The 25970-nt window shown below is 37.9% G+C and overlaps 2 protein-coding genes across 2 annotated transcripts in view; both read left to right on the top strand.

Moving 5' to 3' along the window:
• Positions 1-1033: 1033 nt before the first annotated feature.
• On the top strand, positions 1034-4659 carry LOC112466433 (histone H2A.V-like; the record flags this gene model as incomplete). Its single annotated transcript, XM_025034522.1, has 3 exons — positions 1034-1429; positions 2719-2848; positions 3178-4659. Coding segments are annotated over 3 exons (588 nt in total), but the record flags the coding sequence as incomplete, so codon positions are not given.
• A 627-nt stretch (positions 4660-5286) lies between these two features.
• LOC112466430 (cadherin-87A) overlaps positions 5287-25970 on the top strand; it is a 197593-nt gene continuing 176909 nt past the window's right edge. Inside the window, exons 1-2 of the mRNA XM_025034519.1 lie at positions 5287-5463; positions 7421-7574. Coding sequence (XP_024890287.1) covers positions 7537-7574 — 38 coding nt within the window. The 5' untranslated portion in view covers positions 5287-5463; positions 7421-7536. The remainder of the gene's footprint in view (positions 5464-7420; positions 7575-25970) is intronic.

Raw genomic sequence — 25970 nt, 5'->3', positions numbered from 1 at the left:
TACATTAATTTTTAATTTTGACATTTTGTTTAGTATTTTCAATTATTATTTTTTTTATTAGTATATAACTGTTGGAGTAAATTTTGTTTGTGGAGCCTCACGCGCCCGTGGAAAAATCGCCCCTGAAACGCATTGAATCCGCCGAGAACATTATTGGCGCTATGAGCGCTACGTTCAGATCAAACGTCATTTACGTAGTTTTATCCGTCTTCATTCGCTAGGTATATACAGGGTGTTTCTTAACACGTGACAAGCGATTATCTGCTTTACCAGGAACTGTTTAAAATAATTATTAACTCTTGAACGCATTTCCAAATATAGCTCACGTATCGCAAGTTGCTCGTACTTCGTGTCTTGACTCGAAATCTCTCGAACAAAAACAGAAAATTTTGAAAGTTCGGAGCTTACAAATTAATGAGCTTTACGTACATTTTTCTATCATTTCTATCTAATTAATATTTTAAATGTTTTTCGTCCAAAATGTTTTACTTAATAACGACGTTTAGTTTTCCCACTGATTATTTTTATCAGATTTATCGTTCGGTGATAAACGAAATAATATTATAACGTTATTTTTTACTTATAACGCTTTATTTATTTCACTTGTTTTTTTTTTTTTTTTAGGAGAAAACATTCTTTGTGCATTCTTATATATTTCTCTCTCGCGTCTTGCCTAGTAAAGTTATATTCTCTTTCGGAAATCCCTGCAAGTTTGAGCAATATTGTTCAACAATATTTCAGCATAAATAAATCTAGGCATAAAAAAAGTATAAATTTAAAGGTACAAACTTAGTATTAATTTTTTTAAATATTTCCTTTTATATCTTCACACCAGAGATATCATCTTTGATATAATAATGTAATAAGTAGCAAAATAAAATTTTGCGGCGCAACTTAGGACTTCCGAATTAGACACAATATTCGGTCTCGTTTCAAAAGTCGAGTGTACCTCATGTATATATTTTTGACAACGTACGCGAGAAGTGGAGAGGGGAGAGATGTCGGTAATGATGTTTATTAAGTTTTACCATAACTACGTGGTGGTCGAACGGTCGTTTCCTTTTTCGCTTTGAAACCTAAAGTCCAAGTGCGGGACCGAGAGAGAGAGAGAGAGAGAGAAAGAGAGAGAGCTTTTTATATCACTACACACGTATTACATACATTTCTGCGTAACAGTGACGTCAGTGTCTTTCAACGCGTAAGGAACATATACCGGGTGTTGAGCCACGAGGCTCGCAGCACTCTCGTCAACCTCGTCGAAATTCGCGTTCCGGGGTCAAAGAAAACACGGGCTAATGCGACCGATTCATTGCAGTTCCCCGTAGGCAGAATTCACAGGCATTTGAAAAATAGAACCACGAGTCATGGTCGGGTAGGCGCTACTGCGGCGGTGTACAGCGCGGCCATTTTGGAATACCTTACGGCCGAGGTAAGTGAACATATATGTGTATGTGTGAGAGGGAGAGAGAGAGCGAGCGCGAGCGAAAGAGAGAATACGAGAGATTGTAACTGATATTGTAACCGAGACCGAAATCGCGACTCCGCTAAGTTCGGAGTAATACCTCGCAAGATCGAGAATTTCATGCAAACAATAATTCGACAATTGTCGAATGTTGTCAGAATATTTAAGACGAAAGGAGATTTATAAATATCTATAATTATCTATAGATAGATAAGAATGATTCAAGCTAAAAATACGTAGAAAGAATAGTAAATATTACAAATGATAACGACGAAATAGACGAGATCATTTGTGAGGATAGGATCGAAGTTAATTAAGGGAAACATTAATGTATCGCAATGCTTTTCTCATTGTTAATACTTAGTGCGTTTGTAAAGAATCATCAGGAAACGTCGTTAATCTTTAATCGTTGAATTATAATTTAACTATAATTTAACTATCATCATACTTACAATTAAAAACGATACAATTTGACATAAATTTAGACTGACAGCACGTTTACATTGCATGAGCGCCGTTAGGTGGACAAGAGGGACGAGTGCCTCCCAATAGATGCAAATACCTATATAATAATTTCGAATAAATTAAAATAATGTTTACACGTATAACCTGAAAACCCTAATAAGTTGAACTTTAAACTGTACTCTTTTTATTTCTCATTTATGTTGTTTCTTTTTTTTTTTTTTAGTTTCTAAAGCTTTCTCTCAAGTTTATAGCTAACGGCGCCAGTGTACATTGCTTACAATGTAAATACATAATTAAATAATTAAATATTGATATCAAATAATGTTCTCATCAATGCAAACTCAGGAAGAGGAACACAAAGAAAGAGCGGACATCGAATAGAGGTGGAGAGAGGAAGAAAGAATTAAAATACAGGCAGAGAACAGTCATTATAATCCCGGCGAATACGATAGCGTCTCAGTTTCTAAAAACCTGGTTGTCTTTCCCGCTTTTATTTTTGAATTTTAAATGCGTTTTAAATTGATTAAATATATTAAAGACGATATACAGGGTGATCCATTTTAAGTGCCCATCTCAAATATTTCTTGAACAATACATTTTAAAGAAAAATTAAAAATGGGTCACCCTGTATATTTATTGAAATTAAAATAGCAAGAAATTCCTCAATTGACGAATAATCACTTTTATATAGCTTATTACTTCCGTTATTTGTGTAATTATGAAATTATTACCGATGTACTTTATTGTGTTTCAAATGGTTCATTAAACGATTGTGCTCTCTTTTTGCTCAGGTATTGGAGTTGGCGGGAAATGCATCGAAGGATCTGAAAGTCAAACGTATTACACCTAGACATTTGCAACTCGCTATACGTGGTGACGAAGAATTAGATAGTCTCATTAAGGCAACAATTGCAGGAGGAGGTACGTTTCTTTTCATAAATTTTTTATAACTTGTATAATTATACATCATTATTACAATTTATAATTAATATAATTATACATCAATAATTGCAATAATAATCAATAAATGCAATTAATATAATTATACATCATTAGTACAATTTAATCATTCTAAACAGTTTATAATGTTGAAAATTATCATTTTTTTGGAATGAATTTTGTACGTAGCAGTATATTCAGAGTTTCTGTACATAGAGTTTATCGCTAATGTGATATTTTCTTTTTGTACAACTTATACCAATGAGAATACGAGAAAGAAATTATACATATATGTCATTGTTTGATTGCAGGTGTTATTCCACATATCCACAAATCACTTATCGGCAAGAAGGGTTCGCAGAAGCCAGCATAATTTAGCGATAATTGACATTGAACATTTCAAGATTCGTGGGCAAACGGGAGGAGGAGTTGGTCCAGTGCTTGTTGCAACAAAGTGTACCTAGGTTACTAAATCGATGGCGAGACTGGCGTGATATATACATAGATATATATATATATATATAGATAATAAATAAAACAGTATATTGAGATATAATTTAATATAGATAAAGAAAATGAGAGTTAAAGAAAAGACAAATGTTCATTGACAATTGACAAACGGACAAGACAGGGAGAGAGAAAGAGAGAGGATTCTAGGCCGAGTGTAGGAAATTTTTTGTGTGTGTTGCGAGCGATGCGTTGTAGCATGGCTCGAGATGATGGCAGTCTTTGGTACAGTTTGCAATTTTTGAACATTGCAGTAACATCAGAGGACGTGTGAAAGCCTGTTTAATTACCACGTTTAATTATTTACCATTATGAACGAAACTCGATTACTTTATCAAACCGCCATCGTTAATTTTATCTCATTTTCGCCTTTGACTCGCGTCATGTGCCACTGAAGGAGGTTTTTTGCTCCCAAGTAGTAACTCTCATTTCACAATCTCGCACACATGAATACACATGAATTGTGCAGTTCAGTTAATTATTTCAGATGAATTTTAGTGTGTTTAGATTTATTACATATATACAATTATGTCAGTGGAATTATAATACATGGATTATAAATAGTAAAGTTTTACGTCGAATTCATCACGACAAAAGAGAAGGAGAAGAAATAGCGGACATTTATACGCATAATTTCCAATATAATTTTGGAATCAAATAACTCCACTTGGCCAAATTCGTATAAAAATACATACTAAAATTTTGATCTGCTACTTAGATATTAAATCGTCTCTCGTTGCACGTTCACCAGTTTACAAGTTTCTTGCGCTTTCCTCCTGTTAGAATCACGATGATTTATTACATAGGGTTCCGATAATAAATAGCAACGATTTCAAAGTTTGAAAGTTTAACTTTGTGACTCGATTGTACATAGTGTTTTTTAATTGCATACATAAAACTCGTGTAACATATACGTGAATATTGAGTTTTGTGAGCTTCTGAAATTAAATGAGCCTTTTATTTCAAGAACCAGATTGTGGAATGTTCAGTTTTATTAAGAAAATTTTCTAGATATTGCGATCTTAATAATAACGAAGGCTGAATTCGTTTCTTGTAGAATAATCTGAAATGATGTAGTAACGATTCGACCGAATAATCCGAAGATTTATTTGCACATGTAAGAACGTGCCGATTTTCATTTCCGCTCTAAATATTTTTCTTTCTTATTTTAATAATATTTGTCAGTTAGTTAATCCTACGATTTAGCATAATTTTTATTGTACGTACACGGTTTCGCACCATATGTAAAACGTTCATTTTCATAATAAAAGATAAATTTTATTAAACTCTGCACATATATATACACAAATCATAAATTACTATGATACTTTATACAAGATCTTTAATTAGAAAAAAATTTGTATTCTATTCTTTAGGAAAGGAAGCTATACTTATATTTTCACAAGCAATATTAAATCGTTGAAAGACCGAACTCGTCAAAAGAAAAAAAAGATTGCATGCTTTTTTTATCGCGAGTATTTATACACCTATCTCAAAATAAAAAAATAATGGAGAGAGATAAAGTAGGTGATTCTTTTGTGTGGGATATGTACATCGAGTTTATAAATAAGCTTCGATTTCACTCCGTCATGATGGCATCAGGTATTGTCCGAATATCGAAATTATGTAGGTGCATACTTAGATGCCTGCGTTGCGGAGTAACAACGATGGCCCTGAATCCTGTGCAAGCTTGGCGCGCGGCGCGCCCGTGCGGTGGCGCCGTCTGGCGAGCGACGCGCGAAGCTAACACACTCCCCCCCCCCCGGCGACTGTCGTCGAGCTGGTCGCCGGGCGTGATAGCTGCGGGAGGCCAGAGGGGAAGGAGTGCCCGCGCCATTGGCGAGCGCGAGCGAAACGGAGCGAGGGTTTTCGGAGCTGCCCCCCACTCCCGCGACGGTGCGGCGCTTGGAGTAGTGAAGTCGCAGTCGCCTTTCACGGGTACGGTCGGGTTGGTCGGTCGGTCGTTCGTTCGGTCGGTCGGTCGCCCGAGCGGGGCTTGGAGCAGCGTACACACGCTCGCGATCGTGCTTGTCGTCGGGGTCGCTCCGGGAATTACGCCGTCGTCGCACCGGGGAGTAGCAAGTCCTTCGGTAAGGGCCGGCTGCGACACGCGCGACACACGCGCGCACGCACACGCGCGCAGGCAGACGCGTACCTTCGCTGCCCCCGCGATCCGGGCGCGCACTCGGCTCGCGGTGACAGGTCGCGTGGGATAGGAGCGAGAGTGTGTATCTCCCGGCAGGACGCGTGTCCTTCCATATTTCATAGAGAGAGATCGAGAAAGGTGCGTGCGTGCGCGCGCGCGCGTGCGTCTTGTTGCTACTTGTTTTAAAAACGCGCACCGCCCTGAAGGTTGCCGCGTCCATCCTATCTACCTTGCTGTCGCGTGAAGTTGACGCCGGCACGCACGTCGTCATCTGCATCTGAATTGAATGCGCGCGCGAGTTCGTGATCGGTTTTCCTGCCGGCGATTCTCTCCTGCTCGCGATCAGTGCCAGCCTGCCAGCCGCGTGCGGAATTCGCATCCGAGAGTTCAAGGAAAGAGCGCGACGCCGTCTCTCCTTTCCTTTCCCGCTCGCTTCGCTCGACGTCGCGTCATTCCGTGTTGTTTCGGACAGGGCGAACAAAATCATCCACTGGGGAGCCGGTCTTCGTTTGCGTGACGTTATTCAGGTGATTCGTTCGCTTGAAGGCGCGTTGTAACAATTTTCGAATAGTCCTTACATCAGGTAATTCTTTTCGTTTCCCCATGCTTACATTGAGGATGCACAAATATCGATGTGGACGCTTGATGCTTGAGATTGATGAACGTGAAAAGCTGAAAAATTTAATTCAAATTGTACCTATTACATATTTTTATATTATATAATTAATATCTAATTGATTTTATAATTGTTCAATATCTCTCTAACATCGTGAATTATTTTTTAATCTGCGACGAAGACATTCGTCGGAAAGTAAATGAGAGAGAAATATAGTTTGGGGTATTATTTGACAGTAAGGGCAGTTATTTCTGATACATTGTCGTTTTCAACTTAATTTTTTAAATCTAACAGTGTAAATGTTAAAAGAATTCTTTTGTTGACTACGTTACGACGTAATCATTTATTATAACAATTGGAAAGGACATTAAACAACATTTATTGAATTTAGCGAACGCGAAAAGTTGCAGAATGTCGATGAAGCTCTTTCTCTTTATCGGATTCGATCGATAAATATTTTACGCTACGTCGTGGCGAAATCTGCTTTTCGTCGTATCAAACGATATTCATTTTCATACTTTCCCGAAAGTAACTTGGGGGGGTAATATTTGATATTCGTTATTTTAGTTACTAAAGTTACTTTGATGTCTAACGAATCAGTTTATCCGTGTAGTCGATTAAATTCCAACCAATTACGCCTACAAACTCGAATGATTAATTATTAATTACTCCGAGCCGGTAAAGATTAACGAACGCGTATGCGTGCAATTATGGTCGCGTCCGGGCAAATGGAGGGTAGGTAATTGCAAACGCCTACCTTCGCAAGTAACGAAGTTGAGTAAATCAAAGTACACCGAGTCTTCGCTTAACTGACTCGATCTTTTACGAATGTAATCGAAAGCGAGGAACTCGATCAAAGCGTAATTTCTTCGGTTCCTTAATCGAGCGCCGCATCACCTTCGGGCGCGTGTCTATAACATATACAAATTGCGCTTATTTCATCTAGAGACACGGTTGGAGAAACAGACAAACGAATTGATAGATATTTTACACGGAGAAAGCAAGAAAGAAGGCGAAAGAAGGAGAAAGACGCGAGACGCGACGTCGCGTTTGCGAGGCGAGCGAGTTTGGATTTAAATTCCGTGAACTTCGCGCGCGCGCGCGGCCGCGGCTAACTTCCGACCGCTCGAACGAGATTCGTCGCGCTCGGACATCGCGGAGTCGCGACGTGACGCTCGGAATAAAATTGGGGTTTCGCGTGCGAAACGGCGGGCACGTTTCGTCTCGTCCCGCTCGAACGGAGCCCGCTCGAGAGAGAAACGTCTCTTCTTCTGCTTCTTCGAAGGCTGGTGTGCGCGTCGCCGTCGCCGTCGCCGCGCCGCACGGGCACCTGGCATGGAGTAATCTGCTCGACGCCGTGAGTCTTCCCACGCAGCACGACCGGCCTAGGATTCTTCGAGGATGACGGGCAGACACGCGGAACGAGCCGTCGCCGCTCGGTGAGTCCCTTCGTCTTTTCGCGTATTATATATAGCGGCCGCGTTTTACATGCGATGCACGCTGAACGTGACCCGAAACCGTGTGGTCTATCCGTTTTAGCCGCGCGCCCTTACATTTTTTGCATTAGAATTAGAAAAGCCGGGTTTGGTTCTTTAGAGTGAAAGAGAATAGTGGGAAAAGCAACCCAAACGGATCTACAGAGAGATGTAGATAGAGGATACGAAGGGAATGTGAAAGAAAAAAAGGGGGCGAGGTAGCTAAACTATTAATTTCAAATTTGCTTCCTCTTTCACTTTTGTGATTACCTTGGTATGAAAGAAAATACGTTTGCATGCTCGATCAATGCAATTACACTCTATAACATCATGATAATGATAATAGGTGTAAGAAATCGTTCCTTCTTCTTTCTCGAAAAAGTGTCTGAATTAGCATTTTGCTTAAAATATCTCAAAATTATATACTTTTTTATAGATTCAAATATCATTTTGAGAATATACCTTTTCCGCGTTTTTGTGTACAAAACTGAGCTAAAATAGAATGACTTATAAAGGCGGATATTTTTGGCGGATATAAATTACAGATTTATTTTAAGTCGTAAAATGTAGTATTGAATTTTAAGTCATAAAATATAGTATCGAAAGCTTCTATAGTATCAAAGTATTGAAATTAATAGCTTGCGAATTATTAACCGTTGAAAATGGAGTTTTTCTTTCAGTGAGCTATATTTTACAGATTTAAATAGATAAAGATTTTTCCTTTATTTAGTTTCATCAAATGGATTTTGCTTTATTAAATAGAGATTTCAGTTTGACATTAGTTCTAAAAATGTTTAATAATGAAAAATTAAATGAATAATGACTTCTCGATTCTCGGAATTGAGGAAATTTATGTCAAACTTGTCGGATATTCTACTAATAATAAGTTTAATTTCGCTGTAGAGAAGCGGCTACATATTAAAATTTTTAGATATCTTTCTAGTCTCTCAAATGCAGTGGGTTTTGCACTGAACCGTGCTATTTACATCCGTGTTAATTAATCTTTCTCATTGTGTGCCACCGGTTTCCGATTCGTATAACCTACATATTAATATTTATATACCATTTAATTTTGTGAACTGAAAAAAGAGGAAACATCCAACTGTAAAATATTGCATATATGTATAAATGAATTTCACCGACACAAAGCTGAGCTACATGAAAAAAAAAAAAAAATACAATTTCCCCATTCGAGTGTTCCCATACGTAAAATAATAAATAATTGATATACATTCGAATAACCTTTAAGCGTTAACAATGATTGTTAAATAATATCTGGAATGTTACTAGCGCGAATATCATAAATCCGATATCCTATTTTAGTTTTAACGATATAAATTTTTTTACGAGCAGCATAATATAATTATAGCGTAACGCCGTACATTTTATAATTATTTTTATCCGTAATGGCTCGTTTTATCGGAATTTTTTTTCCATCGCCAGTTTTATCACTGGCAAATTCAAAAGATCTCGCTGCTGTGATATTACGCGTGCAATTTTCCTTTTTGCGGCGCCGCGGCCGAGTCTTATCCAAACTAAAACCGTGCAGTCTAATCTTGCGAAAGACCATCTTTTGAAAATGCGCACCACTCGACAGAATCCTATTTACACAGGCACACCACGGGGCGCTGTAATATCGTTAATGCAAACTTTCGCCGGTCACGAACGCCTTACTCAATTCGGGCTTGTTTTCGCGCGCACGCGGATGTAACACTTCGCTGGGAGCAATTACGGGAACTCGCGGTCTAAGTTCGCCTCGCGAGCAGTCGCGATAATGAACCGAGATCGCCGTGCGGTCTCCCGGTGCAACACCGTGTATATGTTGCCGTTTGGAGAGCATCGTGCGCGTTAACCCTTGAAATAATATAACGAGAAGCGGTATAAGGTATCCTCGTTCTCATAATTACTGCTTCGTTCTTCGCCGTGTCTAATGATTTGCATAATTGTTCCAATTTACGTCGGTTTTGTAAAAGTTTCCACGATATATCGCTAAAAAAGCAGCAAGATTTTTCACGGTGCTTATACAGGTACAAGACGAGCGTTATTAAAGTAAATTTCAGAGAGGTTTTTTCTACTTTATTCGAGGGCGTGTATACACGATGAAAAACGAAATATTCCCCGCGATGTAAACTCGTTTAGCGCTTTAAAAGTTACCGTCGCATTTTAATGGAAATAAACAATCAGCGATTACCTCGTCGCGCGCGCGCAATAATAATTAGATAAAATAACACGAGAACGCGTATATCGCTCGGTTGTTTTTTTGCGCATTCGCGGATTTTATATTTTATATACGAAGGAGAAGCATCCAAATATTTACCCGGCCGTATTTCGGCGGTATGCTCTCGCCGAGGTAAAAGCAAAGTTATACAGAGTTATTGCAACGGCGCGGCGCGGCGCGGCCCGGCGCAATATTCCGTGCCGGGGCGTATTGTTTGCCGATCGCGTCCTCGTTTACCACCCATTGATTTTAAAACACGCGTAAACGGCGCCCCGTCGCCGGTGCCGGACCGATTTTTCGACCCTTGAGCAAGCGCGACCCTCGACCACTCCGCGAGACAAACACGCTAAATCGACGATATATCGCTGTGTATTTTTTTTTACTCTTGGTGCTCCGCGGTGTTTTGTGAATACTCCTTGCGAGCGTCCTACAAAAACTTCGTACTTGAAAATTCGATCTTGCCGTGTGATTTTAGTCGTTTCGACGAAAACGGCTTTTAATCAACTTTGCGAAGCAATCCTTCATCGATTATTCCTGTGTATCCGGGAGATTTATTTTCTCTATTCTTTCGCGAATAATTCCAAGGAAGTAGTTCTAAATGTACTAAATACTAAAATTACGTGATGCTTGTAGGTTTTTAATAATTTCTATTAAGTGCAGCAATCTCTATCAGTTTAAACGCACACGATTTCTTGCTACACTTTGTTTCCTGCCATCTTTCTTTATTCATACGGAAGAGAATGGCACGGAACTCCGCGCGTAAAATTACCAGGATGCGGGACGGGTTAAGAAATTACACCATAGGCCTGCGAACGTTATTGCTGGGTTATTCCTTTTTCACGCGAGCGTGTCTGGCATAACAGTTGCGTCCTCTGCGAACGTGTGAAAGTTACCTGCGAATTAAAAACAAAACAAAGTCAGAAGCGGGATCGCACGTTATAGAAAACGTGCGGGCGAGCGAGCGAGCGAGCGGATTTGCTTTCGATATTCATCCGTTGCCATTGAGTTCTGAGGGAACGTGAGCATATCGTTTTATAAAGCCTTAGAAAACGACGGGTTTCCGAGAGATGCACCGGCGCGGCGCGGTGCATCCGCGAGGCAATAATCGTTCCCTGAGAAGGAGAAGAGTGCTTCAAGCGGAAAGTTCCCGGCACATTTTTCATTAAGCGCGCGAATCCTCGGATTTAATTGAAACCGAATATCACGACAGAGCTTGAAATTTCGTCCTTTTCGCGTTGCCTCTGCCTCTTTCTGTTCCCTCTTTTCCCTTGCAACGACGCAAGTTTTGGTCGAATAAATATATTCAAGGAATCTCGCAAATACGAACTGCCGCTTAATTTGAATATAATATAGCTCTTTTTTTAATAAGCAGACAATGACGATATTTAAATGATTTAAAGACAATGTAATAACATGAAAATTCTTATTGGTATAAGTACAAAATGACTTTATACATATATTCATAAGTGCAGGCATTTCAAATAAATGTTTCAATTTCAAATCCTCGAAATTTATGTAAAAGTCACATCTATTTACAATCGTGCAATTTATTACTATGGATAATTATCACCAAATAAGAATCGAAAAATTAAATTTTTCCGCCGTATTTTTTTCATATTCGTTATATTTGTACGATTTCGAATTTGCTTCATCGCATCGGTCATTACGTGAGTCATTCGAGTCGAAACAATCTCGCGTTTCGCGACTGAGGGATCTCTGATTTGATCTCCGATCTATCTTTCATCGACTTGTAATACTGAAGCGAGCTGGTATATTCCGCGTAATCTGAATACCAGTACTCGCGGCACGCAAGGTCGGCCGATCGTCATCGAGGCGCTGGCGAACGCCGCGCGGTGAAAGTCCTATTCCGCGTGGAAGGGATCTCCTGGCCGCGTGTTCATGCAGGAACGAACACGGAATCGTTCTCGGAACGAAAGTCCCGGGTCTACGGGTCGGGAAACTTCGACCGCCCGGTCTGCCGCGAAAGAGTTGCAAATGTTCGAAACACCGTGTTTTCGAATGGCAAGTCATAAGAGCTAACATGCGTCTTCAGAATATGTCGTTGTTAGAATAGATTTTAAGCTTTTTCCTATTCTACGCAGTTTCTAATATGTTTCAAGATGAATTCGAAACGAGTACAATATGTTTAACTTGCTGTTGGAAATCGAATATGGCCGTAACAATGGCAATACCGGGTCTGATTGTGAGTCTGACTAAAAAGTAATGAAATACAGGTGGGATACAGGTCGAACGATTAAAACAGTTGAAACTCAAAGTGCAACGATATTGAATCGGTCTGAATGTGTGCCGCCGGTAAACATTCGCTATATTGAAAAAGCTCCATATTGCCGGTTACATTATTTTGGTAATTTTTATGCGGCCTCGATCGTTAATTATAAATAGCATTAAAATCTAATTAGCGCACCCGTGATAAAGCTTTGCAAAATTGCGAAATATTAATTTTCTATTTGCAGCGGCTGATCACCGAATATTTTGAAGTGGGTCGGAAATTTTATGCTAATAGCAGAGATTTTATGCGGGAAACGTTTAACGGACGGATGATAAAAAACTTTTCGACATCAATTTAATGCGAATTTAATTTATGCGAAAGATCTCTTTGTTATTCTGAAATAAACTTCGCGGAAAATTATATATCTGCTCGAAACAGGTAGGACCGGTTTCCAAATCAAAATTGCAAAGTTCTGTCGCGAGAAATGAGATTGAATGATTCGATTGTAACGAGGTTTCTTGTATTTTCTATTGACGTATCTACTCCGTCATCTATAGTCAATGCAAATGAGTTGCTGCAATTTTTGATTGTTCTATTTTGAATGCAAGCCTCGGGGCTGCTTATGAATTTGACCTCCCATATTCTGCGCGCCATTAAGACGTCTATCAATCTCCTATCTTTGTCAGACTAATCAAACAATACGTCGCTTTGATTGTATTGCTGAAATAGACACTTGATTGTCGTGATTACGGAAGGGGGCTACAAACGAGCTCGCGTGATAGATATCTCTCGCGGAGAGTACGTTCTATATATATAACGGGTATCATTATTACAGATACCTTGTTGCGCTTTTAGAAACGCTTTAGAACTTATTAACATTATAAATTGAAACTGACTTTTTTTTAATCTGTAAAAAATCTGTTGCTTGAATTTGAATCCCAGCTTTAATTGAATCTACCATAAATGCACATTTGATTATAAACAATTTTAATTATTACATCGTAATTACATCTAACAAATGAGTACAATGTTTTTTGTAGAATTTCACATTGATTCGTAATTCACCGAGCAGAAACATCAAAGTATTAACATTTTCGAGCAACTGCTAAGTGAAGGGCTTTCCTCAAATTAAAGAAGCTCATAAATAATGCAATTAGTTATCATGCAATTTGAAGTGGTCTTTACGTTAATAGAATTTTAATTTCAAGCTTAGTTAAAAGCTTACTGAAACATTACGTCTTAAATTTGAAAAATAATGGTAATTCAAAGTTTGAAGTAATAAATCTTCACGGTAGCGTGTCGTTAAAGAAAAGTTCTATATTTCACAAGAAATGATACCATTCCCTGTATCACGTTCCGTCAATTCTGAAAAATGTTATCGTTTTACCAGAACTCCGAAAACAACACTCCTTAATTTTTTGTAAATGTTAGGTATAAAACAATGGAGAACGAAATTTGATGGAATTTCGCAAAAGAGATTATCACGTCTCCTATTACGATCAAATTAAAGAATTCCGCTTGGGCGTTTTATATATGAGGCGCCATTTCGGCTCTGCCGGAATGAAAAGGTTGCGAACTTGTAATCTCGTTAGAACGTAAAACTTGAAGTTTGCGACTTCATAAATTCAATCTCACACGCCCGTATATAGTCGTTATTAAATTAAGCGCGGTCGCGTTCCAGGTCTGTTCTATCGATATTAGCCTACGTTTAAAATGGAATTAATGTGAAAATAATGCACAACGCATGAATTAGTATGCGAGTGCGAGATATCTCGTAATTCATTTAGCTAATATTTTTATAAATTTAGAAAGTATACATCGCGTTACGTTTTTTCGCAGAGAAAGCTACTCGAAGAAATATCGATAAGTTTGGGTTTCTTGGAGAGAGAGAGAGATATATATATATATATATCTCTCTCTCTATATATATATATATATATAAATACACTTGAGAATTATATATTTTAGCAGGGGTGTACAGAATTTCTTAGACCACGCGATGTTTTCTTTTAACAATATGTTCGATTAATTTTTCGAAGTTTTTTTTTCCTAATCGAAAGTTTCGTGAAATATTTTTGTCATAAAATATTGATCATTATCAAATATCGAATTTTCAAGTAAGGTTCTAGTTAAAGATTAACGAATAAACAATTAAAAGTTTACACTTGCAATTAAAAGAGAAAATATGTTTGATCTTTAAGTTTCTAAATAAATATCTTGAAGTTTCTAAATTTAGTGTTTGATTAGAGAGGTTCAATGTACTGCCGTGGCTATTTTGGACTAGACACGATCCTGGGGGCCCCGACGATATACTGTGTGAGCAACGTTATAAGCTTAAACCGTTACTCCGGCATGTCGCTTCACCTTTATCGTAGACGGAAATACAAACGCGCGGCATTTATTCTGTACGTGCGTAACATGTCTTCCGACTACCTCGGCGCATATTCTTCCGCAATTCCGTCGTGCTCGGACTATCAAATGACAATCTCCTAATAGGAATTGCAACAGTATCGACGAATTAAAAGTTGAAATTCAATATTCAAATTGCGGACGTAATGCGCTCTGTTAAATCGCGATGTTAAATGCGCGTCCGCGCTCCGAATTCAATAATATGCTCGACAACAATGCGCTTTTGCTTCCACGAAAGTTTCTTGCGACATCAAGTCCGACTCTAATTGTAAGCCATAGCGGTTAATCGACCGAAATCACGTCACACGATTACATTCTCGCGGAAAATGGCGGCGAGGGAAAAGAGAGCACGGGTGAAACGCAGCCCGTGGCATTCGTAACGAAGCACACGGGGATGTTTCAACGCGCTGGATATGATAGATATGATCCGAGACTACTGGAACAGATGTACGAGTGTCCGGAAAGTGATTTATCGTACGGCCGGCCGGTCGGCTAAACTTTACGTCGGTGGATTTTTCCCGGTATTATGCCATGTACGGGGTGCCACGAAAAACCTATGCAAATCAGTCGAATAATTCATGAATGGTTACTGAAAAAATTTTGTGAACGACACAGAAACACGAGTCGCGGAACATGACTTGTTAAACTCTAATTTGGGTCGTTAACGTTTCGATTTTCGATGCAGGCTCCGAATTCTGTACAAAAGCTTTTTTTACGTTTAATGGATGTGGTTAATGGATGTGGTAAATTATAAATTTACGTGAGAATGTACACTGCACTTGAATTATATCAGTTATAATGATACATATTAAAAACGATTAAAAGTTTACCGTTGAATATAATGTTTTTTACATATATATTATAACTCTCAAATATATCGCTCCACGGAAAAAAAGGATTTGCTACTATAAGGACAACTAACATTTTTTGCTGCGAGAGCTAATTAATTTTGCAATAATAGCAAAACTTTTTGTTATATTGCGACAATTAACAAATAGATTTGCTATAGTAGCAAATCCCTTTTTTCCGTGGATCGTTTTACTTTTGTTCAGTTAACACAATTACGTTTATATACGAACGTTCTCCTTCGCTTTAACGCAAAAGACTCAATCCAAAAGTCTGCTCAAGTATTTCAGTGACATTCTATGTAATTTTGCGTGAGGTGGAAAAATAATTTTTCTGCACGCGCGGTGTTTGTCGGAACACCTCGTATAACGCGCCGAATCCTGTGGGATTCGTATGCCACGCACTCGTACTGGAAGTATCTCCTTTACTCGAGGGGGTATCTCAAGTTGGAATACCACACGGGAGCTCGAGGCGAGGTCAGGATCCGCCGGAGGATACTCGCGAACGCGAGCTGCTGGGTAGTGATGGTGTCGATGCTCTCGCGCGTCGTGTCGAATAATTTAAAAAAACGTGCATTGAACTTTTTTAATGATTCCCGTACATGTCAATGATCTCAATCCTATAGTCATTTATTTTCTAGTGTCAAACATTCGTGTCGTTGAAAATAGCATCGTATGAATAAAATGTAGCAGCCGCTTTCCCTCGTACTTGTCGAAGCAAGTAAGCGTATTTGTTCGAAGAAAGCGTATATATTACAGCTTTTTCTTATTCACTTGAAATCAGAATATAGACTTTTACAAGAGATAATGAAAAATACTGTGACGACATTCGAAGTGGGAATCTCGTAGCAAAGATACAAGATTAATTATACAAAATGTAAAATATGTTTTCTGTTTCGCATTTTTACTTGAAAGCGATTGTCTTTATTGAATCAAGGTTTGAATATTTGTTTTATTTTTTGTTACAAGAAAGAGAGAAAGAGAGAGAGAGTGAGATAGTGAGAGAGAACTGATAATAAAAAATACATAATAATATATCGTGATATATAGTGCATTGCTTGTACATTCAGGTGCACGGTAATGATACAATTTTCTGAAGACAGTGGCACCTTAACAAGCATCGCTTGCAGTGCATGCTTCACAATTTGCAAGCGAGTATTGGGTCGAGGGCCATCGCTACCTGTGCCTGTGCGCGATCTCCTACGCGTAGCGGCCGCGTGGTCGATGACCCAGAGGATGTGCTAACGGATCGCAGCGTGCGACCGAATAAAGAAAGACTCCCGAAGTCGTCGTTCGTGAATGTCTTCGGGCAGCACGATTGAATGACACAGACTTAGCGCTAAACGTTAAACATGATTTTCTATCAAGTTTATTATCCAATACGATTACTATGATAATCAGTCTAGCTATCTGCCTTAAATATTTTTTAACTTGATTCTTATGCCGCGCAGTTGTCAAGTATAAAAATCTACTTAGAACTAAACGAATAATACAATTTTGTTATTTATGCTTCTGAAGTCTACTTTCCGCAGTTTGTTTTTACGATCGCTCACAGTCTTTAAATATATTGTATGTAATTATTATATGTATATGTATACCTACACACACATACACGCGCGCGCGTAATCCAACGTAAAATTATTAATAACTTTCTCGAAACGCTAAGATATTCTTCCGCACATAAAAAACAGATAGTTTCCCCGCGGCTGTTATGTATACAGTACACATATACACGTCATTTTTGGTACACCCCGTATACACCCCGTACGTATGTGCGACCGTATATAGGTGTCTCCTGTCATACACGCCGTGCACCAGTCGTAACCACATACAACATACACGGTCCAACGCCGGTCATGTGTACGGTCTTTATACGCGGTGCTCGGCGTATTCCCGTATATCAGCGCTTACGTACACACTTAAAAAGACACACACGCGTATACATACCGTACGCACAAACGTATACGCTCGTAACGCCAGCGTGTATCTCCGCGAGTTGCACGTGCATTCGCTTGCACACTTCGTGTCGACGATCACGCGTACCGTATGCTGCCCGCCCAAACAAGCCGACGTGCTCATATACCTGAATGTGGAATAGGAACGCGTTACAGCGAAGAGGTAAAGAACGAAGAGGGATAGCTAGATGGGAAAATAGGCGAAAGGACACTGTACTTTATATAACTATAAATGAGAGACGAGAGTGCGTGCAAAAGAGTATCGGTGAAAGCTTACCGCGTTTCGCGCAAAACGTGTTTGTTTATAACAGATAGTGAAATTATTTCTCAATAACCATATGTTATCGCTAATTACCACGCATGCAGTCGATCTTTAAAGATAATTCTTAAGATAAATTCAGGATAAATATCACTCAAAACAAATTTTAATATGGAAATTAATTAAATATGAACGAAATTATAATATATATTTTTAAGAGCAATAAGAGATTATATTGGACGTCTTCATTGACGTAACTTGTACTCAACATTTTTACTTTATCTAAATGAAAGATTTCGTAAAGAGAACGCTGAGATATTGTGTCAATCAATATTTTCGCTGTGTAGCGCGTATACTCTCTCTCGTCAAGAATCGCGACCCAATTAGAATCATGCTAATAAAGTTCAGCGCTGATAACGTAATTACTCGTCTGCCAACGACGTCGAGATGCACGTCGCGATGCAGAGTCCTCGTAAAAATCTGCGTACCGTTAACGGAAAGGAGATCAACAATCAGTCGTGCGGCGACTTTCGCATCGGGTTACCCCGTTCGGTCCGTAAACTCTGCTTCTGCTCGTTTCCCACCGAGTAGTAAAATGAAATACCTCATCTAAAAGCTATAAGATTCGGAGATGCATTGCGCCCGCGCCGCGCCGATGCTGCGCCGGAACGGGAGTGAAAAAGACACGAGGTAATAGAATTTAATGAATGGTGAGAGAATGGCGAGGGATGGGCGATGGTTGGGGCTTGTGTACAAGCACCCGTAAAATCCTCGCGTCGACGACGGCTGAAACGATCGAACGACGATCGTATCGCGTCGGTTTTTAGTCTCCCTGAGGAAATGGAGTTACACGTGTCTCGGATTATCGTGGAGTCGTCACAGCTCTGAAATCCCGAGAAATTGCTCGCGGATAGAATGAATTTCTTTTTCCGGATTTTTTCCGGTACGAAAGAATCTCACGTCTTAATACTAAAATAATTTATCTTGCATTACTTAATAGTGTTTTTTTTTCTGCCTAATTTCCTAAGTGGTACAGAAATCCCGTGGAGAATTTCTCGAGGTCGATAAGTCTACCGACTGGTAAAAGTCGCGGATGGATATCGGATTAGTGCCGGTAATAAATTTTCCAAGCCTCCTCTGGCTTGGAAACTTGTTTCACTATTAATATATATGCAAATGATTTATTTTATTACGCTAATAACAAATTCCTAATTTTGTAAGTGGCGCGCAAGAAATCCCCGCGGAAATAGAGGAGATGCTCCGAGATCGGCGAGTCTACGTGTGTTGGCAAAACTCACGGATAACTATCGGATTAGTGCCGGTAATATCTGGCAAAGAGAGCACGCGCAATCGAAGATAGCGCGTTTACGGCTGTTTTTCTCGTCAGGAATAACGGGCTGACGTTATTCCGGCCTCTCGGTGTAAAAAGAACCGCTTCCGGCGACGTAGCCGCGGTAAAATAGCAGTCGCGCGAAAGCCAACGGCGAGATATAAATCGCGCAGAGCCGTGGAAAGCCGAGCTGTAAAACAATTGTATATACAACCGTGATGTAACGCGTACTACCCTCTCCGTTTTATTGGTAGTTGTCGATTGTTCGGTTTTATATGCTGCATAAAGGTTTAAACTTCGTTAAGTCAGAGGCGTACAAACAATGTAACAGAATTTGCCATTTAATTTAGTTACGACGGATTATATGTTGTAATGAATTGCTGGATTTTTTTCGTCGATACTTTTTTTTTAATCCATAGACTGAATGTATTTCGATTGTGAACGCTTTTAACAGAAGGAGTTATTTGCAACCTTTTTATTCTTAAATCCCTCAATGTTACATCAAGATCCTACTTATGAATTAATTATCGTGTTTTAACTATAGAATACTGGTGTATTGCGTGGAGAAATATAATTATGGTATGAATTATGGTAACATGTACGTTCTATGTAAACTGTAGCAGTTTAGCAGACGCTGATGTTGTACTGACAATTTCATCGATTAACGGTTCAGATATTTTATAGCTAATCTCATGCGCGTAACATGGTGAGGTACTGATTCCGGTATATTTTTTTTTTGACATGTAACGGAGATATCTGATACATAATATGCCGTTATCAGAATTCGAGTTCGAATTATCTAACCGGAAACTTCGAACAAAACGATATTTGAATTTATTTTTAGTACAATGCACATATCAATTATTCTTATTAAACAAGCGCTTTCATTGTGGCGCACGTGGCGTGTTGATTGAAATTTATATCGGTTATTGTCGCGATAAAATTTCACTATTATGTCTGTTATCTTTTTACGTTTGTTCTTTGGTTCATTTCGTACACACATGCTCGACATATTCTTTCTGTTATACATATCCGATAACTTTCTACAACTATTTTTGTATAATACATTTTCCATTGTTATGCACGTTACCGCAAACACGCGATCTTATAGGCGTGACGTATTAAATTATGCCATACCGTGTCTATTGTAATTTTTCGCAGCACGTTATATGCGTGGCGTAATAGGCAAATGTAGGGTACAAGAGCGAGAATATTATTCTCCTGTGAATATTATTCCCGGCGTATTCTTTGCATCATAGAGCGAGCGGAGATATCGCGAGGCATTAGGCCTAAGATAGACACGTAACTCGCCTCATTAAGCCTCGCTCTCGCTTTTTAAAGCCGCATCTATTAAGAGCGTAACTACTCTGCCTCCGTTCATGGATTCCATTTACGTAATAGAGAAGATTTCGCTTCTGTTCGCGTTCTAGAGAGTGTGGGATTATCTGTGAAATTTCTTTGATGAAGTAGAAGTAACCGTTTATATCGTTACGCGACACTTATTTCTTAAAAGAGAGCTATATACTATGTTTTTTGAGTGATTGCTTGTCCAATTATATTTTTCCTTGCAATGCGACTAAGACAATTAATACATACAATAAAAAAATAATATAATTAGTAATAAAAATATTAGTGATTACTAATTACTAATATTAGTAATTACTAGTTCTTGCTTTTCAATATTTTTCTTTACGTAGCAACTTACGTCACTGCGATTTTGTTCAAAAGACTATCTATTCAAAATATTGAGTACTTATTAATATAAATTAACATATAGTAATTCTCTCTCGAATTCTCTCTATTGGACATTTGATCAGAACTCTCTAAGCACCGTGAATTTTTTCGTTACATACTCCGGGATTTAGAGCCTATGAATTCATCAGAAATTATAATTGTTTTGCATTTTTGTTTCATGAGATAATATTCCAACAAACGAATTACAAGTTGTATATGAATTTTCACGTAAACATCGGGTCATAACTGAAATTAAATTAGTAATAGCGAGAGATATAGGCACAAAGCAGTCTCGTCGTAAATACTAATACTAGTACTTCAGTCTATTATGATACAACATTCATTCTAAAATCGCTCATAAAATTCCATTTAAACTGTAGCCGAGGTAAAACCCGAATGAAGCGTTATCCCTATTTGCTTGCATTAGTTATTCAAAATGAGACGCTATTAGTTCGTAAATATTCTGCCATATCTACCGTATATGTTGACCGTATTTACATTTGTAAGCCCGCATACGTACTCCGTATATTTAGCGCGGAATGCTATAATCCGACTAAAAGATTCATTAATTTTGTTTATCTCAATTTAAAAATCCGCCACACTTAGCGCGAATTGAGGTATAATCGTGTGGTACAGACATTGATGAATTTTACTTTTTCTTTTTTACTCGATTCATCTTTATGTGCTCGGGGGAAAAAATCGCGGGCTTCCATGAATCTTTGATCTCATTCTTGTCGGGAACGGTTATCCACCATCGTGGGAATTTCTACGCGGTAGAGTTGCATAATGAAAGGCGATACAGCTGCGGGCGTTAACGTTTCCGACCTTACGGTGCGCGCGCGCGGACTCGTTATCACGACGTAGGTGCGTTATATATTCTCTCGTGCGTTATTATACTAACGCGCGATTGTTGAAAACGAAGTTCGGAGAAATTGCAGCAACGCGGAGTCATAAGAGTGCGCGCCGAGTTTTAGACGTTGATAATATTGCGATAACCCGTTCGATCCGCGTGTGTTTCACCTGTTTCACCTATTCCCGGGGGATGTCGTTTCATTGTTCCGAGCTACGTTCGTTTTGACTACGTTCGCGGTGCGATGCGATAGGTGGCACGGTGAAATTATGCAATATTATGCGTTCTTAACTCTGACGATGAACCTCGGTATCTCGTCTGCATCGCACTCGTTAGGTCATTTAACGCGTCAAGCACTGTAATAACGTTGCATTGCGTCTGTGACCTGCAGGCCCGATTACGTCGACGATGTCGATTAGATCTGACCCTGATTTGGCGATCCTATCTTTATTTATATTATATTTTAAACTACAAAACAAAAGGTAATAAAAAATACAATTAATTATTCAATTATTTCGTTCTTTCAGAATTTTTCCAAATAAAAACTTATTCGATCTTCGTTTCCTTTTTATCTAACATGAAAAAGATAATCATACTGATTTTAATTACGCGTATTTTGAAATAAAATAATTATATATATGTGTAGATAAAATAATTACACACACGCACACACAGATTACTAAAATTAATTTAAACTGCAACCGAAAGTTATATTTGAACAAGATTTTACAATGTAGTCTGTATGTTTTTCCAACACACAACACACATTGCGATATTATTTTATTCGTTACATTATTTACGACAAATGACTTTACTACGATATCTTCTAAGGTAAACGTGATGATAAATGCGGCACAATTTTTTTCGCTTAACTTGCAAGATTGTAAGATCCAAGGCGCTTTACGTAGCGCACTTTTACCGGGTTACAAGTGTGCTAGTTTGCGAGAGCAACGTTTGCAAGGATCGAGAGGCGATGCGAATTGTAGAAAGTTACTGTGTGACGAGATGCATTTTCTGCAGTGCTACATAGTTGCGACGCATTGCAAGACATTATCGAATAAGAAAGAGATTTCGTAGAATGCCAGACGCGTATGAGTGACGTCAAGCCGTAAGATTGTATCGCACAATTACTAGGAATTGACCTTCAAGACTCGTCTGGTATACTTTATTGATTACAACATGCGAGTGATTATTGCTCATTAAACATCATATAGATAACAAAACCGAAGGTATTGTGGAAAAGTAATCTTATGGTGGAAAAATAATGCTTCTATTTACTCATATTTGATACAAATTTTATGGAAATTTTCTAAAATTTTGTACTACTGCGTGTGAAATGCACACGGCTTGCATTGCTTTTTATACCGAAAAATCTAATATTTGTACTGCACTTTTTTAAAAGATTTATTTTAATAATAAAATATAAAACATTTTTTATCTTTTAATTGTTAATAAAAATGCAAATTATGACATTTCAAATTTTAATTATCTGATAGAATATTTTTAATATCATATTTTTAATATTAACCCTCCGTAGTCACACTTATTTTTTCAAACAAGGAAGTCACTCTGGGTCATTTTGATCCGAGACGAACTTTGACCGTTCGCCATTTGACCATTTATCCACCGATCGTGTTGAAAAAATTCCCGAATGCACTTGCGATATTGCTAAATTGATTGCTATAAAAAAAGAAGGGCCTCAGGAATTTTTAACATATAAAAAAAACTCGCAAAAAATTTGTTTAAAAAAAAAAAATTTTTTTTTAACTACAGCTAGAGGGCGTCATGCCCGCCAATTTTCAAGTTACGAGCAAGATATTTACGACCAAAGTTGAGGCTCGGGTCAAATTGACCCGGTGGACTACGGAGGGTTAATAGGCTCAAACAATTAGAAAAAACCAACCAATAAGAAGCTAGATTCAAAGTCACAACAGGATATTCGTGTCGTTTATTACAATTATAATTTATATATACATCAAAGAATTGGTTTATTGAGGTAGGTAAGAATGTGATAAGGAAAGATTGGAGAGACTCTGGAATGATGAGTTTAGACACCACCAAAGTAAATGTATTGAAGAAAGTTTATAGGGAAAGGTTAGGGAAAAAAAAAGAGAGAAAAAGAAGGTTGGAGAGTATAGAATAGGCCGTTGAGTTGTGCAATGTATGAATTGATAAAATAGGTTAGTAGTGTGAATTTTCGTGTAAATGTTTAAAAAATTTTGTAAACCAAGTCTACTTCTTGGCTGTAGCTGAATAAGTTAATAAACTATTATTATAATTTATGTACATTTCGGTCTGTCATTAGATTATCTTCAGTGTGATAAGAACCGATAAACAAAAAGATATAAAAATCGCGATACACTCGTTGATTGCATTAAGTATTAGTTGCAACATATATTTAAAATTAATCGCAAATCCTGTTTTCTCTGTATGGAAAAGTCAAATAATAAAATATAAGTTGTGATGAGAAGACATATATTATTCTTTGTTGATAGTCATGTTGTAAAATTGCCACTTATAATATTATTCAAATCAGATCGGGACAAATATCGGCAGATTTATATTTTTACTTTTGCTTTTAATTTGGTTTTTTTTTAATGTACTGATTGTTGGAGAATTAAAATCATCAGCTGGTTGAAGTTTAGAACGTTCCTGGAGCGTTTTTTTTTTTATAATTTGGCACAAAACTCAGGAATAGTCAGGAATCACCGTTTTCGTGAAAATTTTATTCTATGACTTTTTTTATTTTTTGTTATTTGTTTATTAATTTTAAATTTGTTTTGTTGTTGTAATTTTATTGTTTTATATATATATACATATATATCTTTTTATAAACCTTTTCAGGACAAATTTTTAATATTTGCTATAAGGTTGCTCCAAACTTCAACTATACATAAATTATCGATATTTCAATAATCTTAGAACGTTTTATCTGAAACATTTATTTTTTATTTAAAAAAAAGTCTGGTTAGTGTATCAAGAATTATATATCGTGTTCTACAAATATGCGAACTCGGAAAGGTTTCCTATATTAAACAAGCAAACAAGCAAACGGGATTAGTCACGTAGGTGCAGGTGTACTCGTTACGCGTTTACATATGACAGGTATATCGACGAGTTTGTCATTGCACATGTGGTTGAATGAAAAGCTACGGGAGAACGATGTGACTCCAATATGTCATGTCTTTGAAATCTATACTTTCGGGATCCATTTTCGCGATTTCTCCCTGCTTTCGTCAACCTGTCACCTGTAAGATCTCACTCCGGCCCGGCGTATCATCTTTCTCGCGTCAGTCGATATTCTCCCAAAAATTCGGAAGTCCAAGTTCGTGCTCAAATTCTGGCAATCTTGAACGTTTGTTCGAATTTTTAAACCTCTTCGCTCCGATGCGAAATTTTATCATTTAAATAAGTATAATGAAGAACCTGGCTAGATTCGTATTGTTACATAATTTACCTACGTCCATTGGAAAAAATGTTGAAAAGGAGGACAAAGAGGTATCGTTTAAAATTGCAGCTAGAAATTGCGAGAATGTACAATGTTCTCCGAAGTTCTGTGAGGCATGTTAAGGAACTTTCGAGAGCAGAAAGAGCTTCAATTCTCCATACTCGCGTTAATAATCCTTTTACTCGCGCTCGCTCGCGCGGATGAAGCTCGCGAAAGCTTCCATAAAATTTTAACTCGATCACGTGCGGTGCATTTATACGACTAAGCCCATTTGCTTTAACGACACTTGATAAAAAGGCACATCTCTTGCGGCCGGCCAACAAATTCACTGACCGCTTTATGTTTATATGCCGTGGAGAATATTCTTGACTTTTTGCGCGATAACACGCAGTTATTGCGCAGGGATTGAATTAAAAAAAGAACTCTGGGTATGTTGTTAAACATGTATGAGACAGCGCATTATGTGCAGTGTTTCTGGTTAACCGCGCATTTAACAATGAATATTGTGGAATACGCATGAATACATTAATATGGTTCATATATATCAATTATAAACATTGTGGATACTATAGTTATATATAGACAGAAATTGATTTTTCATGTAAAACCGAAGCAAATTTGCTTGTATATCTCGAAAATTGATATATGTATATGTATAATAAACATCAATTATGAGATTGAAATTAAAAATTAAACGAAAAATATGATATTACGTATCATACTTTCGTTATGAACGTAATGTTAATATAGAAGTTTTCTGAAGCTCTTGCGAAATTGCTTTTTCTAAACGTGCTCAATTAAAGCTACTTATACTAATTATGAATAACGTCAACGTTTAACGCGCGGAGTAACGGCGTAAACACATGTACAATTTCTGGGAAATTTAATGCATCAAAACGGCCTAAAATGCTATTACATATTCAGTGACTTTAACTAAAATTTTATTGAAGAGATATTTTTATTTATTTTCTAATGCGCATTTTTAATCCGCTATTTCTCAATAAAATAACACTCAATAAAAAAAGCACCAAATTGGCGAGAGTAGATTGTACCGCGCTAACCTGAAGTGCAATCAATTGTTT

Source organism: Temnothorax curvispinosus, unplaced genomic scaffold (assembly GCF_003070985.1).
Source record: "Temnothorax curvispinosus isolate PA1 unplaced genomic scaffold, ASM307098v1 QBEX01016179.1, whole genome shotgun sequence".
In the NCBI taxonomy this organism is placed as follows: Eukaryota; Metazoa; Arthropoda; class Insecta; order Hymenoptera; family Formicidae; genus Temnothorax; species Temnothorax curvispinosus.
This window is presented reverse-complemented; position numbering and strand designations above follow the sequence as displayed.